Genomic DNA, 18798 nt, shown 5'->3' with positions numbered 1-18798 from the left:
GGCTACCCACAAATTCACAACCAGCATTTACTTCTACTCTTTATGAGAAGAATGTCCTCACCAACATTATGTTTGCATTCTCTAAATTCACAAAAGTACAAATACAAAAGCCTCAGGGGTTTATCACTATCAACTCCAGGGTACTGCTCCACTGCATAACCTCCCCTCACCCTATGCTTTCCCTGCTTGGTTTGCAGCCAGTGTGAAAGTAGTCAAAAGATTGAATTATTTTCCTGGAGGAATTCTGAACTGACGATTAGCATGAAATACAATAAATCACGTTTTTTCAAGAGGAAATAAGATGCATTTTAATGATGTACTGAATGAGGCTACCATTTTACCCTGGGTTCCGAACTCTTATTTACTTCTCTTTTGGGGTGAAATGAATGGAGGAATACAACATAAAATAGTATTGATATATTTTGAGCACAAAGTTTGGTGAATAAAGCTCACTGAGTAAGGTTAGACCAGGGAACGTTAACAAGCGATACAGATACATTTTAACCACAACAGTGGTCACAAAATTCTGGAGCTACCAGCACCTGATAACAAAAAAAATTACTATACAAGAGTTTATTAAATACTTGCTAGACACATGGAAAACAAAACAATTTTATAAAGCCTAATAGGCAACCATGTCAGTCCATTCTTTAACCTCCTGCCAGAATGCTCTGGTCATTTGCCAGCACAGGGTCTCCTCCCTCCTCACTACAACAGGCAACATTCCTGTGAAGACGTGGATAGTTTCCTCATGTTGGGTCCCTGTCAGGACAGTCACAGGGCTCCTTCACCAAGCTCGGGCCTCCGTTAGGTTAGGTTCGTATGAGGGGTGCTCTTTCATCTGGAGTTCCCTGAGACTCGGAAGAGAGGGGACAGAGAGGTCAGGTATTCACTTCAGAAAGTTCTCCCAGGATGGAAAACGTTGGGGTGCAGGAGGTGGAGGAAGATGAAAGGAGGGGAGACTGACAGGATGTCAGCTGTCACACTCACCTCTCTTGTCACTCAGCCTGCTGCTGCTTTGCCATTCAGCCCTCACCCTCTCACGAGGCCTGCTCCAACCTCCCCTTCCCCACCCCTGATACCAGAGCAGTGCCCTTCCTGGTATCCACCTGGACTATAACCCTCATCACACTCCATGGCTTTGGCTCCTCCCTGGTTTGAAACCTGTCAGAGAACAATGTCTCAGAGGTGGGGGCTGCTCAATCATTGCTTGCTTGTTGATTCCATGAAGGTAGTTAATTGTAGGAGTGGTAATAACATACATGGGCTATCACCTGTGCTTATGGAAATCTCAGTGATGGCACATCAGACTGGAAGTGAGATCCACACAGAGAAATGGCAAAATAATTGCCTCACACCTAATTCATGCTAACTTGATGGGCACAGGTTAAGGGAAATCATGGAAGAATACAGAACACAGGGAAATCTGAGCTAATATTATTGAGATGGTTTCAACCTATTTCATTTCCTACTTCACATTTGCTTCAGACACTTAGCTGAAGCAGCTAGAAGGGGCGTGGGGGGAAGCCTTTGTTGCAAAAAAGGAAAGTTGCTGAGAATTTTAAGAAAGGATCCCACAGGAAAGGCTTATTGAAGGTTGAGCTAGGTTGGCTGGCTGGTCACTCAGGGAGGCCAACCTAACCTTATTTAGCCCATCCATTTGGTTGGGGAGTGGCGGGGGGGGGGGGGGGGGGGGGGTAGAGGGAGTTCCCTTCACTCCAAGAAAGTTACTGCTCCCCTGCGCCAGTCATTTCTTATGCAGTGACGACTCAGTGATAGGTATCTTCTAATATAATACGATTCTTTCCAAGCAAGTCTCTGGTTGCCTTGCTCTACAATCTTCGAATTATTTCATCACATAACTAATGTTTATCGAGCTCCTACTAAATGCTAACATTGGGCCAACTGCTTTCTGTTTACTATATCATCTAATCCTTACAAAAACCTCCAAAAGCAAGCTCTCTTATCTCACCTTACAGATGAAGAACTGAGGCACAGTTTCTAGTGCCACATAACCATTAAATGGCAGAATTGGGATTTGAACCTAGGCAGTCTGACACCAAAGCCCAGATGTTTAGCTGTTAAATGATCTTCCTCTCCTTTCTGGCTATTTTCAGAAACATTAAGCTTACTCCCAGGGATTCCACATCCATGAAGACAGCCCCCAAGATGGGACAATACTATTGTATTACTCATCCCTCTTTGAGACACTCCCCTTGCTTCCCATTTGGTTTAGTAGTGATGTAACCACGAAGTCACTGTGCTCAGCATAAAATCTCAGAATCCATCCTGAGGATTCTGGGTGAGAGAGCCAGTTGACAGCCCTTCAATGAAGTACAGTTGACTTCCTCAGATAAAGTTATCCAGTAAGAGAGAAGTTCCTTCAGCCACTGCTCACCTCATCCATGGATCCCTGTCCTTTGCATGCAAGCCAAGTGAAGATCAAACCAAAAAACACACCCAGCGCCATGACAATGTAGGGTATGTTGGTGATGATCAAAGTAGTGTTAATCACAGACTTTAGTCGACTTGCAGTATCTTTATCAATGAGAACACTCTGGAAGGCAAGAAAATAATATCCCCCGATTACTTAATATTCAGGGTGTAGATTTTTTTTTTGCTATATCTCTCCTCCAAATCATTAAACACGGTTTGGGTAAGTCTTCCCATTAGCAAATCAGAGATACCGAAAATCCATTTATAAATTAGAGTAACCAGAGGGGGCATTTACTCATTTACATTTTTTTTCCCCTGAAAACATGTCTTCCTTTCAAAGGAAGGAAGGTTGGAAATAGGAGGGAAAAAGTATTAAAAAAATAATGAGATAATACCATCTTTTGTATCTGACCACTCCAACTCATCCTTTAAAATCCAACTCAGCCTAACTTCCACCCAGAAGTTTTCTCTGGCCACCTCAGGCCTGGTTAGCCCTTTATTGCTCTTTCAAATTACTCCCCTAAAACACCCCTAAAATCACTCTGCACTCTGTGTTGTAACTGTCTGTTTATCTGCAGATCTCCTCGTGACAGATTTCCAGAGGAAAGACTTATATCTCAGTCACCTCAACTTTAGGAATAGCACTCTACACACAGTAGGTGCTACATTAATGTCAGTTGGTTGAATGAATGAAACATTCCAACAATGGTATGTGGAAAGTATAATTTATTGTTTTGGTTAATCTCTAGTAATCAAGACCAGAGGTCTCGGGGCACCTGGCTGACTCAGTTAGTAGAGCATGAGACTCTTGGGCTCTAGGCTGTAAGTTCTAGGTTATAAGTTCAAGCCCCATGTTAGGTGTAGAGATTACTTAAAAATAAAATCTTTAATAAAATGCTTCTTAAAAAAATACATTTCTTAAAAAAGACCAGAGGTCTCAGTAGAGTGTCCAAGGAAGTCTTGAGGCTCACTAGAATTCCAGAGGGTGTTGATAACCAAGAAAATGTTCTAGGATAACACTTTCTAAACAGAACAAAGATCTTATCTCTGTAAATTACAATGAGTGAGGTGTTTGGAGAACTTAATTTCATAAAAATTATGAGCAACAAATGAAACTTTCGGCTTAATTTAGGCTGAATCTGTACTAGACTGAAACAAAGGATGCGTTTCTAGGGCTGGTGGTTCCAGCAACTGACCAAGATCCATCCATGTTAGAGTCTCCTTCTCTGAAAAAAGGAAGTGGGAGAGCAATGTCAAGGTCACCTCAAGGTTTAATGTTTTCTTTTTCTAGAGTAAAGTCGAATTCTTTCTAGGGAGGCACCGAAAGCACAGGGTTTTACTCCATAATTCCCTGGACTCAATATAGTCTTCAACCAAAAAGCAAAGCAAAGCAAAGGCTGAGCTGGAGGGGACTTCAAATATGCCATACCTATGAACATAAGCTGCCAGAACAGGGTCCCTCCTTGTTTTCAAAAAGCCCTGCTTTCATGTGCCTCTCCACAAACAAGAACAGTGATGACTCAGGAGCAATCACAAATAGATTCTAAAAGTTGGTAAGTATTGCCTAAATTTTTCCTATGGAATGATAAAAGCCTTATCTTAGAATTGTAAGCACAAACCCTTCAAAGGTTATAAATGTGGCTACCAAAGTAATGCCAAATGGAAAAAAAAAAAGAGGGCAGCCTGGTTGGCACAGCGGTTTAGCGCCACCTTCAGCCCTGGGCGTGATCCTGGAGTCCTGGGATGGAGACCCATGTTGGGCTCCCTGCATGGGGCCTGCTTCTCCCTCTGCCTGTGTCTCTGCCTCTCTCTCTCTCTCTGTCTCTCATGAATAAATAAATAAAATCTTTATAAAAAAAAAAAAAGAAGAATGTTATAAAACTGCATCTACAGGATGGTCTCAACTATCTAATATCAACACTAGAAAAATACTAAGAGACAACATAAGCAGATGTCAGCTATACTTGTCTTTGAGGGACAGTTTATCAGTGATTCACTTGTTAAATATTAAAAAAATTTTTTAATTGAGGTATAATGGACACATAACATATTAGTTTTGGGCGTACAAGATAATGATTCAATATCTGTATGGTAATTCACTTCTAAAATACAGATTTTTAGTTTTCCAAGAGGTCTATAAAGAGCATGTGTTCGTTTTACGAAGCGTAAGATGTTAAATTATATATATATATATATATTTTTTTTTTGTTAAATTATATTTTACAAAGGTATAATTGGAAACAATTTTACAACATTTTTGAGTAAAACGAAGCAAGTCAAGAACAAAACAATGTCAGTGTGGCCCAGGTTTTGTGAAAGTTATTTTAATTTTCCTTTTTCTTGCCAATCCCCGTTACTGAATCTTCTACACAGAACAAGTTTAGGGAACAGAAAAAATAATAAAAACTTTTTAAAATGACGCTACTGTTAACAACAGAAGCAAGCCAATCAAGAATTTATTGGAGAAGGAACACCCTTACAAGTGTATTCCCCCACAAAACTGGGTGGAAGAAAGAGGGAACTTGAGGATATATATATATATATATATATACAATAAATGCACATGATTCATAAAAGAATTTATCAAAAGTGTCTTACATAGCAGGTGTTTTCTGAGCTTTCCAAAAAAAAGTTTTTACTTGCAAAACTTCAATTTATATCTAACATCTAGGGATAAAATTTTTGTGGGTACATTGTGAAAGAAAGAAATATTTCATTAGGGAAATCCTTTTTGTTTGAACTATGACACGATCTATGTCCTATGATATATGTTTGTTTACCATAAAGTAAGAAAAACCGTCAATGCTATATAAAAGATAAGGTAACCATACACCAGTAAAATTAATGAGAATGTATCTCATTTTATTCAGTCATTTCTTTAACCACCATACATAAAACTTCCACGTAATATTGCTAATCATTTTAATTTTACCCACTTTTTCTCCTGCTCAACTACATGAATGGTAAACTGATAACATTCTACAAACCGGGAGAGTTTCAAAGATGGAGGAGATGCAAAGAAAGGTTTAACTGCCCATCTGTCTGAGTTTTGGCTATTTATTCTGCTTCGACAGTGTCTGACATTACTTCATTTACCTTTGCACTTTGTTTCTTACATAACCAGCTTCTCAGAAGACAGAACCCAAAATATGTTCTTGAGAAAGGAAATTTTGTTTCTGTCATTTTCAAATCTCAAACATTGGCAGCCTCATATAAACATATAAACAAATATTCTGAGGACAGATTTTTAAAAATCACCTTTCCCCCTTTCTCACATTTTAAATTACAGAGCTACAATAGTAGACATCATAATGGAAGTTTTCCAAGCTTCCACAAGTAAAATATATATGTGGCTCCCTCCCAGGACTTACCTCATTGATATACATCACTGGGAAAACCATGGTTCTAATGTTTCCTGTTTCACTAGAAAGACAAAAGGTGACAAATCAAAACTACAATGAGATATCACCTTATACCTGTTAGAATGGCTAGTATCAAAAGGCAAAAGAAGTAAGTGTTGGTGAGGATGTGGATGTGCCCTGTTAGTGGGAATGTAAATTGGTGCAGCCACTAGGGCAAACCGTATGGAGGTTCTGAAAAAAATTAAAACAGAACTACAATATGATGCAGCACTTCCACTTCTGGATATTTAGCCAAAGAAAATGAAAATACTAACTCAAAAAGATATATGCACCCCTATGTTCATTGCAGTATTTTTTCCAATAACCAAAATATGGAAACAACCAAAGTGTCCATCAATGGATGAATAAAGAAAACATTATATATATATATATATACACACATATATATAAAATCACACTGGAATACCATTCAGCCATAAAAAAGAATGTCACAATCTGCCATTTGTGACAGCATGAATAGACCCTGAGGAAGCTACACTAAGTTAAATGAATCAGACATAGAAAAACAAATACTGTATATTCTCCTTTATATGTGGAATCTAAAATAAACAAACAAAACAAAAAACCAAGCTCACAAACAAAGAGGACAGACTGCTGGTTGTCAGAGTTAGGGGTAGGGGGGTGGGCAAAATGGATGGAGGGAGTCCAAATGTACAAACTTCGAGTTATAAAATAAGTAAGTCCTAGGGATGTGATGTACAGCATGGCAATTTTAGTTAATGATACTGTAATGCATAGCTGAAAGTTGCTAAGAGAATAGAACTTAAAAGTTCTCATCCCAAGAAAGAAATTCTGTGCCTACTGTGGTGACAGATAATGACTAGACTTATTGGGATCCCTGGGTGGCGCAGCGGTTTAGCGCCTGCCTTTGGCCCAGGGCACGATCCTGGAGACCCGGGATCGAATCCCACATCGGGCTCCCTGCATGGAGCCTGCTTCTCCCTCTGCCCCTCTCTCTCTCTCTTTCTCTCTCTCTCTCTGTGACTATCATAAATTAATTAATTAATTAATTAAAAAAAATAACTAGACTTATTGTGGTGATTGTTTTGTAATATATAAAAAAATCAAATCATTATATTGTATACCTGAAACTAATATAATGTATGTCAATTATACCACAATTTATAAAAAGACAAAATATGAGATTATTTTATAGACATCCTGGCCCGGAGAGATAAGTTGTGTGAGCAGGGGGAGGGGCAGAAGAGGAGGGAGAATGACAAGCAGACCCCCACTGAGGGCTGAGCCCAATGTGGGGCTCCATCCCACAACCCTGAGATCATGACCTGAGCCGAAATCAGAGTCAGATACTTAACTGACTAGCCACCAGGTACCCCTGGAGAGATAAGTTTACTTAAAAATTCCAGTACACTTATTTCATTCAATTGCCCAGAACTTATAAAGACTTCTGAGTTATCTTTGCAAACACTTATCAATCAGAAGTTAGATTCCAATCTGTCAGTCTAACAATTCCAAATGTTGCACATTTATATTAAGCATTTTTATCAAAATACAAGACGCTGAAAGCGAATTCATCAAAATGATTACTATTCTCTCAAGAGTTATCAGAGGGATGGCCAGCAGCCAGCAGAACAATGCTGCCATTCCTCAGAACGGTTTTTGTTTTTTAATTTTTTTTAAGTAGGTTCCTGGAGCCCAGTGTGGGGCTTGAACTCATACGACCCTGAGGTTAAGACCTGGGCCAAGATCAAGAATCAGATGCTTAACTGACTGAGCCACCCAGGCACCCCTCCTCAGAATGTTTTGTAACCAGGCCACTAAGTATGATCAGAGCTCAGAGCCCTTTACCAAGAACCAGCTCTGCACCTGTTGGGAGGACACTATATCATTTAAATCTCACACTAGTCCCATGTGGGAGGCATCCCTGTCCCAGGTTTAAGACATGGGAATTACAGCTCAGAGTCATTTGTCCAGGGCCAACAGAAATAAAAAGTGGAGTCAGGAACATAATTCAATTTTGATTCTAAGGCTCTAGGTCTTTTTCTTTTTCTAAGGTTTTATTTATTCATGAGCGACAGAGAGAAAGAGAGAGGCAGAGACACAGGCAGAGGGAGAAGCACCATTTCCCTGTGGGGAGCCCGACGTGGGACTCGAACCCTAGACCCTGGGATCACCCCTGAGCCGAAGGCAGACACTCAACCATTGAACCACCCAGGCGTCCCTAAGGCTACAGAGTCTCTCCTCCCCATTCCATACAGTGCTTCCCTTGCCACAGGCTGAGGCTTCTGAGTCCTCTTAATTAAGAGGTGGTTTTTAGATGGCATGCGGGGAGGAGAAGTGGGACTCAGAAGCCTATTTTAACTGAGAGCCTGTGGCTGGCCCTGGGTGGGAGCAGTAGGAAGCCAGGTAAGGGAGGTGACCAGAGTCATGGCAAGGGAAGCACTGCATGGAGTGGGGAGGCTACTCTGTAGCCTTACGTCACCTCTCTATGCCTTGGTTTCCTCATCCGTCAAATGGGGCTAACACAGGGTTACCATGAGGAATAAATCAGCTACTGCATGTAAGAGGCTTAAAGCAATGTGTGATCTATGGAAAGCACACTATAGAGGCTCGGTTAAATAAAATAAGTAAATCCCAAGTCCAAGGCAGCTATCTGAATGCTGCCTTGTTGACCCCACCAGAAAGTCAATGCAGCAAAACCACCCCCTGCCTCTAATGAGAGAAGTCAAACTTACATGAAGTCGTCTAACTTTTTGACATAAACATTGATCTGGAACCTCTTGGCGGCTCTTAGGATAATTCCCGTCAACTGCAAACCAGAGAAGCGGAAAGAAAACATTAGTTTTTCTCAATGGAGCACCATTTCTGTGTGGTGCTCACAACTAGGGTGGCCGCTGCCACATCTGAGAGGAAGAGTGGATGGGACAAGGGCAACTGACCCCGGGACAGAGCAAGCATTGCGGCTGGGGCTGGGTGCCCGGGAGACCAGTGCTCCTCCAACTGTAGTATGCATGAGATCTTGGGGATGCAGATTGGGATTCACTGGGTCTGGAGGGAAGCATGACATTGGGTGTTTCTAGCAGGCACCCAAGGTGCCACCACTTCAGATAGGAAAGCCCTAGGTGACCCTGGCAGGAGGGAGCTCTGAGCCAGAGAGTGGTTCCTGGTATGGTCAGGACTGCCACCACCACCACCAAAGCCGGGAAAGCAACTGCTGCTACTGGATCCCCTTACATCTCCCCTGAGGCCGCCTCATCCCCGCGCTGAGGTCTAGGGGCTCTGCCTGGCCCTCCCTTGGGGACAAACGCCTGCCCACAGTTCAGCTGAGGAAGAGGAACAGACTGAAGGTTAAGAGAGAAAAGGGGGAAAAACATCTGATCTTTTTCACAAAATGATAAGACCACTGATTTCTCAGCTACAAGAGTGAATTGCCATAGATTGCTGTGCTCAGACACTGTTATTGCTTTTTCTTCACTCTTCCATGTATGTGAAATCCCAAGAATGAAGATATCTAACCTTTAACTCGGTTACTAAAGGGAGAGGCTCTCCTATAGTAAAATGAGATTCCCTTCCTTTTGGCGTGGCTTTAGTTTTTCTCCTCTTTGACAACAGGATGAAAGCATATGTATTTCTAATGCCTTTTAAATTAATTATCTCATACAATAAACTCTCAAGAGTGCCTGTAGAACGAGGCTTGCCAAAAGTAACTGAAGCTAATACATATATTTAAATTTCAACCAAAACCTTCCCCGCAGTAAGCAAAAGAATGTTTGTCTTCAGCCTTGCTGATCTGTCTGCCAGTGGGAGAAGGTACGTACGTTCAAGTCTAAGGCTGGCAACAGAACACTGCCAGGTTTCATGGGTCCAGGCCCAGTTGCTCCAGTGATGCAATGTTTAGAAGTGCTTTTTTGTTAAAGCGGGTTTGCTGACATTTCTGCGTATTAGAGCCACAGAGTTCAGCCAGGCAGGCCGTGAGACTGCGCATCACATGCACTGAGCTGAGTCTTCTCCACTTGAATATGTATATGACAGGGAGATAGTACATTAACACTGCTCACACTAAACCAGTAAACATCGAGTAAGCAGAATAAAATGCATGCTTTTACCAGGAAGATGTGTGTACTCACTGGGTTAATGTCCACAAAGGTCTCATGGTAGTCCTTATTTGGATGCATGCCGTCTATGGCAGAAACAAACTTCTTGTCTGCTTCATAGAAGTGTGGGAAAGATATAATAATGGGTGCACCTGAATTTTGAGGAAAATAGAAAGAAGATGTGGTTCTTGAAAGTCCAAGATGAATATAGAGTTCCTGACCATAAACTTGGTTCCTAGAAAGGGGGAAATTCTATATGTAAGGAGACTTGCGTGGAGGAATGGGACAGGCAAAATTCCATTCAATACCTCCTAGATTGGGATTTTTTATTTATTTTTATTTATTTTTATTTATTTTTATTTATTTATTTATTTATTTATTTATTTATTTTTTTAGATTGGGATTTATACTTCTTTTTCTGACATCTCATTTACCCTAACATTTTTTATTCTACAATATATATTGAAGGCATGGCTAAATTATATAGTCTTCAGTATTTACTGCACCTATGAAATATAAAGGTATACACACATTATTTTAATTAATATTCCCAGCAGCCCTAGTAAGTTAAAACTATGAATTTCATTTTGCACTTGAGGAAAGCGAAGTTCACATCCAGCTATCAGGTGATGAAGGCAGAATTCTAATTGAATGAGAGATGTGTCATCTGAAAGCACTGTTTCAACTGCAAATCTCTACCAATGAAAGAACTTTTTTTTTTTTTTTTGCCTGCTTTTCTGTTTTTCTTGGTTTACCTAAGACAGGCTTTCTTCTCCTGCATATGTTGATACAGAATTTTTTAAGACTTTGCCTGGTCATGCTATCTGCCCAGCCTCTGCCTAGATCAAGGTCTGCCCACATGAAGACTCTGTTTTTTCTTTTATTTTCTTCCCTAGTCTTTTAAGAATCAAATAGAGAATGTCCATGATAGCCAAAGCAATCTACAGAATCAATGCAATTCCTGTTAAAATACCAATATTATTCTTCACAGAACTAGAACAAATAGTCCTAAAATTTGTAAGAATCTACAAAAGATCCTGAAGGGTCAAAGTGATCTTGAGAAAGAATAAAACTGGAGATATCACAATTCCAGATTTCAAGATATACTACAAAGCTTTATTAGTCAAAACAGAATGGTACTGGCTTAAAAGCCGACCCAGAGATCAGGGACAGAATAGGAAGGCCAGAAATAAACCCACACTTACATGGTCAATTAATTTATGACAAAGGAAGCAAGAACATACAATGGGGGGGAAAGGCAATCTCTTTAATAAATCATGTTGGGGAAACTGGCCAGCTACATGTAAAAAAAAAAAAAAAAGAAACTGGACCACTTTCCTATGCCATATTCAAAAATAAACTCAAAACAGATTAAAGACCTAACTATGAGTCCTGAAACCATAGACTCTTAGAAAAAAACAGGCAATAATCTCTTGGACATTGGACTTAACAACATATTTATAGATATGTCTCCTCTGGCAAGGGAAACAAAAGCAAAAATAAACAGTGCTTTCAGAGCAAAATCCTTTTGCACAGCAAAGACTATCAACAAAAGAAAAAGGCAACCTACTAAATAGGAGAAGATATTTCCAAATAATATTATCTGGTAAGCGGTTAGTATCTAAAATATATGAAGAACTTATACAACTAAACACTGAAAAAAATAAATAATATATCGAAAAAATGGGCAGAGGACCTGCGTAGACATTTCTCCAAAGAAGATATCCAGTTGGCTAACAGACACATGAAAAAAATGCTCAACATCACTAATCATCAGAGAAATGCAAACCAAAACAACAGGAAGATATCACATCAAACCTGTTGGAATAGCTAGTATCAAAAAGACAAGATTATAATAACAAATGTTGCTGAGAACGTGGGAAAAAAGTAACCCTTGTGCACTGTTGATGGGAATGGAAATTGGTATCATCACAGTGGAAAATAGTGTAGCGTTTCTTCCAAAAAGTAAAAATAGAAATACCATGTAATCTGGTAATTCTATTACTGAGTATTTACCCAAAGAGAATGAAAATACTAATTTGAAAAGATACAGGCACCCCTATGTTCGCTGAAGCATTACTTACAATACTGCCAGCAATAGATGAATGGATAAAGAACATGTGGTAGCCATATATAACAGAATATTACTGAGGCATAAAAAAGAATGAGATCTTGCCATTTGTGACAATATGGATGGACCCAGAGGGTATTATGCTAAGTGAAATAAGTCAGACAGAGAAAAACAAATACCACATAATTTCTTATTTGTGGTATCTAAAAAGTCAAAACCAATGAACAAACAAAACAGAAACAGACATAAATACAGACAACAATGTGGTGGTTGCCGGAGAGTAGGTGATGTCTGGGGGAGTTGGGTGAAATAGGTGAAGGGGATTAAGAGGTACAAACTTCCAGTTATGAAATAAATAAGCCACAGACATGAATAGCACAGCATAGGGAATATAGTCAATAATATTGTAACAATGTTGTATGGTGACAGATGGTGGCTACACTTATTGTGGTGACTGTTAATATATAGAATAGTCAAATCACTATGTTGTGCATCTAAAACTAATACAACACTATATGTCAAATATACTTTAATAAGATTTCTTAAAAAGAGCAAATAGGGAAACAAGTTATTAAAGAAAACCTATTCTAGATTATGCTATTGAAGAGGAGAGAGGGATCCAATAATTGCTACCAGGGAAATATACATTTGAAGAAATTAGCTTACTGCCAAATAATTTAGATTTGCTTATACATCTACCAGCCATGGCTTAAGATACATATCATCTGTTACATCTATGCATTTTGTTTAGGAAGAAACTGTTCACTAAACAGTTTCACAACGTCATATTTTCCTCTTTGTGACCTAAAATGATCTTTAAAATGTATTTTTAAAGATTTATTGGGAACTTGATAAGGGCCAGACATATCTTCAGTGTTTTATATACATAATCTCTAACCTTCACACAACCTTCCAAGGGAGTTATCATCACCCCCACATTACAGAGGAGAAAACTAAGGTCAAGGATCCTCTTCAACCAACTTGGTTACTGGGCTAACAGAATATGAATCAAACCCAGATCTAACTGACTCCAGAACACTGACCCATCCCACCATCCAAAAGGTTCTCTGGGGAAATTCAAAACACTGGATGATAATCCCAGAAGGTTTCACTTTTCAGTCCATATCTGAGAGTCTATAAGAGGCAAGAAGAAAAGGATTCTACCAAGAGATTGAGTTGCCAAACAGAATCTTGGCTGATTCTGAGTCAACTTCTTGAGGAAGCAGATTGTTAACAAAATAATGAGAAAAAACATGTCTATACTTGTGCCTGGAGCTGGAGGTACCTGGACTGTGTGGGCAGGACACTCTTTCAGGACCACTCACCTAGTAAGAAAGCAGGACAGGTCAGAATCAGGCACTTGCTCCCACATACCTTTGGTCTTATCTCTAGGGAGGGGTACCATGTACCGTGGTTCCCAAATAGTAGGCACCATTCTCATGAGAATCACCTGGAGCTCATGTTAAAAATACAGGTTCTGGGGCCCCAGCAGGTAGGCCCCAGGACATATTTTTAATGACTCTCCAGACAATTCTCATGCAAGACCAAATTTAGGAGCCACTACCCTAGCAGACAGAAAATAGGGAGGTATACTGCTGACCTCAGACTTACCCCAAAAGGAGATTTTTTTGAGGCAAATTAGATAAGAGGGCAAAAGTTAGCACATGACTTTATTCAGGGGGTAAAGGCAACTTTATTCAGGAAAGATGGGTTCCAAAATTCCTCAAAAGAAACTTCAAAGAGGAATTGTAGCCAAAGAAGCATCACAGTAGCAACAGGAGAAGACCCTAAGTTTTAGCAGGGATTTGCTCAGAGATAAAATTTTATAAAAATCATTTTCCCTCTCTGGGCCCTGGTTTCCACAATTATAAAAAGAGGCCTCTGGATGCCTATCTAGTAAGAATATTGTGAATAATTGTGATTGTCAAAATTAGTTCTCAAGATGAAGAAAATGCTTTTTCCAGTTGTGCCACCAATAATTCTGTCTCATTCATGGAAAGGTCCTGAGCAGCTCAGACATTCAGAAATACCCGGAGATTTGCGGTCAGGGTGTAAAACTAACTCTGCTTTGAAATCATCATAAATTGGGGCACCTGGGTGGTTCAGTGGTAGAGCTCCTGCCTTTGGCTAAGGTGGTAATCTCAGGGTTTTGGGATTGAGTCCTGCATCAGGCTCCCTTCAGGGAGCCTGCTTCTCCCTCTGCCTATATCTCTGCCTCTCTTTCTGTGTCTCTCATGAATAAATAAATAAAAATTTTTAAAAAATTACAAGACCCATCCATATGCTGCCTAAAGAGCTTCATCTCAAAAGTAAAGACATGCACAGACCGACCATAAATGGAGGGAAGAAGATATTCCATGTAATTGGAAATCAAAAGGAATCTGGGATAGCTGGAGTTACATCAGATATCAGACAAAACAGACTTAAAAAAAAAAAGAGAGGGATCCCTGGGTGGCGCAGCGGTTTGGCGCCTGCCTTTGGCCCAGGGCGCGATCCTGGAGACCCAGGATCGAGTCCCGCATCGGGCTCCCGGTGCATGGAGCCTGCTTCTCCCTCTGCCTGTGTCTCTGCCTCTCTCTCTCTCTCTGTGACTATCATGAATAAATAAAAATTAAAAAAAAATTAAAAAAAAAAAAGAGAGAAAGACTTTAATAAGAGACAAAGAAAGAGAAACAAAGCTGGAGGTATCACACTCCCCAATTTCAAACTATATTACAAGGCCATGGTATGGCAAAACAGTATGGAACTGGCACAAAATAGACATGTCAATAGAACAGAATAGAGTCCAGATATAAAACCCATGCACATTCAGTCAATTAATTTATGACAAAGGACCCAAGAATATACCATAAGGCAAGAACAGAGTCTTCAATAACTGTGTTGGGAAAACTGGACAGCCACATGCAAAACAATGAAACTGGATCACTTTCTTGTACCATACACAAAAACTCACTCAAAATAGATTAAAGACTCAAATATGAGATCTGAAACCATAAAACTCCTATAAGAAAGCATAGACAATAAGCTCCATGACATCAGTATTAGTGATACGTTTTGGATCTCACTCCAAAAGCAAAAGCAAAAATAAACAAATGGGACTACAGAAACTAAGAAACTTTTGCATAACAAAGGAAACCACAAACAAAATGAAACCTACTGACTGGGAGAAAATATTTGCAAATCATATAACTGTAAGGGGTTAATATCCAAACTATATAAAGAACTCATGCAACTAAATAGCAAAAATTCCAAACAATTCAATTGAAAAATGGGCAGAGGATCTGAGTAGACACTTTTCTAAAGGAGATATACAAATGGCAAATGGGTTCATGAAAAGATGCTCAACATCATTAATCATCAGGGAAATGCAAACCAGAGCCACAATGAGATATTACTTCACACCTGTTAGAATAGCTAAAATCAACAACACAAGAAACAATAGGTGTTGGTGAGGATGCAGAGAAAAGGGAACCCTTGTGTACTGTTGATGGGAATGTAAATTGGTGCCACTACTGTAGTAAACAATATAAAGGTCTCTCAAAAAAATTAAAAATAGGGGCACCTGGGTGGCTCAGTTGCTTAAGTGTTCAAATCTTGATTTCAGCTCAGGTCATGATCTCAGAGTCATGAGATTGAGCCCTACATCAGGTTCCATGCTCAAGGCAGAGTCTGCTTGAGATTCTCTCTCTCCCTGTCCCTCTGCCCCTCCTCTTGCTCACATGCAAACTCTCCCTCTCTCTCTCTTATAAATAAAAATATTTTAAAAATTAAAAATAGACCCACCATACAATCCAGCAATTCCACTTCTGGGTATTTATCCAAAAACAAAACAAACAAACAAAAAAAACTAATTTGAAAAGATATATGCTGCACCCCTATGTTCATTGCAGCATTATTTTCAATAACTAAGATATGGAAATAACCTAACTGTCCATCAGTGGATGAATGAATAAATAAGTTGTGGTGCATATATATGTGCACATACATACAGACACGGTGGAATACTATTCAGCCATAAAAAAGCATGAAATCTTTTTTTTTTTAAAGCATGAAATCTTGCCATGTGCAGCAATAGGGATGGATCTTGAGGGCATTACGCTAAGTGAAATGAGTCAGACAAAGACAAATACCTATGATCTCAGTTACATGTAGAATTTAAAAACAATAGCAACAATAAATCAAGCTCATAGAGAACAAATCAGTGGTTATAGAAGTGGCAGGGTTGGGGTGGGAGAAATGGTTGAAAGGCGTCAATAGGTGCATATTTCCAGTTATAAATGTTACAGGGATGTAATATAGTTAATAATAATATATTGCGTATTTACAAGATGCTAAGAGAATAGATCTTCAAAGTCTTCATCACAAGAAAAACATCTTTTTTATAACTAGGTATGGTGACAGATGTTAACCAGACTTATTGCAGTGATCATTTTACAATATATACAAATATTGAATTGTTATATTGTATACCAGAAACTAATATAATGTTATATGTCAAGCATACCTTCAATTTAAAAAAAAACAAGCAATACAGAGAAGCCAGTAATCTTTTACCATTTAATAGCCATATTGTGAAATATTATTTGTGAAAAGTCAGAATCACTATTTCATTTGGGCTGACAACATTCTTTATTGAAGAACACTAACCCTGAATTCTAGACACACAGAATCATGTCCCTTCCCTGAGCTCTTACCATTCTTGCAGATGCTGATATTCAAAACTCCTGAGCCCAGGCAGTTTCCCTTAGGCACACAGAAGCCGGCATTGTCTGAGGTATTGGCTAATACTTCTCCAGGCACTTTATACCGAAAGGCAGGCAGTCCCTGCACACTCTTGAAGTCACTGAAAGTTATATACACTGATCTGGTAGGAAGCAAGAAGGAAAAATCAGTGTGGGCTCTGGTCAGTGCAGTCGGCCCCAGACTTAACAACTGTAAGTTGTTAACTTACAACTGTTCAGGTACAACGTGGCTAAAGTTTACGGGAAATTAAGTTTAGTGGGAAATTAAGATGCAAAAGAAAGCTTGAGAGGAACTCACACCACTCAATGTAGAAGAGGAATTATCATGAAAAATGTTTAAGAGGTAGCTACTGTAGTAACAGCCAACCAAGGCCAAGGGAAAAAATGTGTGATAGGAAACGAAGATGACATTGAAGACAGAGACTCAAATTGAAAGAAATAAAAGAGTTGTCTAGCCCAGCATGGACACGTGCCAGTTTGGACAGAGCAGAAGCAAGGGGGAGGCAGAGGCAAAGCAAAAGCAGAAAAGGTGGCAAAAGGCTCAGCCAGATAGATTTGTAAGCACTTGAAAAGTGTGCATTGGCCAGACATTTGATTTGAATGTATACTTTGATACCCATTTCTCTCAAATAAAAAGTTTCCATATTTGGGAATTTATTTTGATATTTATTATTGCAGTCATTTATCTCAATAGAGTTCAGTGGAATTTTGTCTTCAGCCTTTATGGAGTTTCAAACAGTGACCTCATGTAATACTGACCACCCTTGTGTTTTCAGAGCACCTGAATGATAGACACAACACTCTCATACACACTGACTCAAGTGATACTTCAGCCCTTCATTGCAGGCCAAAGTGAAATGCTTTCTGGGCCTGACTTCTTCATCCTTGAACCCGAGGTGGGATACGTCTCTTGTAGGATTGTAAATAACACTGCATTGTACTCACATCCCACTCCTATAGCATTTTCTAAATAAAATATTTTGGGCAGACAGAAAAATAGAGAAAAATACTATTATAAATACCTTTTAGAACAAATACTACTCAGATAAATAAAAAGTACATTACAGATAAAACTGCAGCTCTCTACATCATACTCCTCATTCTAGCCTTTCTCTGAGTCCCCAGAGGTAAGCAGTATCCTGAACTTGGGGTTTATCCATCCCTTGCAGACTGTTATCCTTTCACCAATGTGCACATCCACAAACAATACGTGGCATGGTTTGCTATTTTTAAATGTTATATACAAACAGTATACCATGTTCTCCTCCTGTAATTTGCTTCTTCATTCAGTATGACATTATTAAGATTGATAACATTGCATTGTCTGGTTCTCATATTTTATAATTTTTTAAGATTTTATTTATTTATTAGAGAGAGAGTGAGCATGCATAAGCTGGAGGGAGGGGCAGAGGAAGGGGGAGAAGCAGACTTCCTGCTGAGCAGGGAGCCTGACATGGGGTTCGATCCCAGGACCCCAGGATCATGACCTCAGCTGAAGGCAGACACTTAACTGACTGAGCCACCCAGGTGTCCCTGGTTCTCAGATGTTAAATCATATACAATATTCCATCATATGAATACACCACAATTTATTTATATCCTCCTTTTTATAGAGACTTAAATGAGCACTGAGTAATATAGAGAATTACTGAATCACTATATCATACACTTAAAACTAATTTAATACTGTATGTTAACTATACTGGAATTAAAATTTAAAAATAATATAATAATTAAAATATAGAGAGAGATTTAAATTGCTTCCAATATTCCACTACTAAAACCATGTTGCAATGAACTTTTCTGTATACATCTCCTTATATGTCTATGCAAGGGTTCTTCAGGCCAGCGAACTTACACAGGAAAATAGTGAAGCACTGTGGAGTTTGCACATCTTTGGCTCTACTGAACACTGCCAAGTGGCCCTTCAAAAGTGGTTGTGCCAGATAAGAACATGTTTCCTCCGCACCAGATCTTGTAAGAAGCCACCCACTGCACTTTTGGTTGCCTGGTTTCACTCACTGCATTCAAATGCATTTTCTATTCCTTCTGGCCTTCCACAATATATACGG

At 39.3% G+C, this 18798-nt stretch overlaps 1 protein-coding gene across 2 annotated transcripts in view; it reads right to left on the bottom strand.

The window, feature by feature from the left end:
• Nucleotides 1–281: 281 nt before the first annotated feature.
• Nucleotides 282–18798, bottom strand: part of SCARB2 (scavenger receptor class B member 2) — a 102950-nt gene continuing 84433 nt past the window's right edge. For both annotated transcript variants that reach the window (XM_072745432.1, XM_025992966.2), the window contains exons 7-12: nt 16679–16848; nt 9947–10065; nt 8555–8628; nt 5808–5859; nt 2399–2557; nt 282–851 (exon numbers count right to left, since the gene is read on the bottom strand). In XM_072745432.1, the coding sequence (XP_072601533.1) occupies nt 813–851; nt 2399–2557; nt 5808–5859; nt 8555–8628; nt 9947–10065; nt 16679–16848 (613 nt within the window). In that variant the 3' untranslated portion in view covers nt 282–812. The remainder of the gene's footprint in view (nt 852–2398; nt 2558–5807; nt 5860–8554; nt 8629–9946; nt 10066–16678; nt 16849–18798) is intronic.

The sequence above is a fragment of the Vulpes vulpes genome, unplaced genomic scaffold (genome assembly GCF_048418805.1).
Source record: "Vulpes vulpes isolate BD-2025 unplaced genomic scaffold, VulVul3 u000000899, whole genome shotgun sequence".
Classification (NCBI taxonomy): domain Eukaryota; kingdom Metazoa; phylum Chordata; class Mammalia; order Carnivora; family Canidae; genus Vulpes; species Vulpes vulpes.
This window is presented reverse-complemented; position numbering and strand designations above follow the sequence as displayed.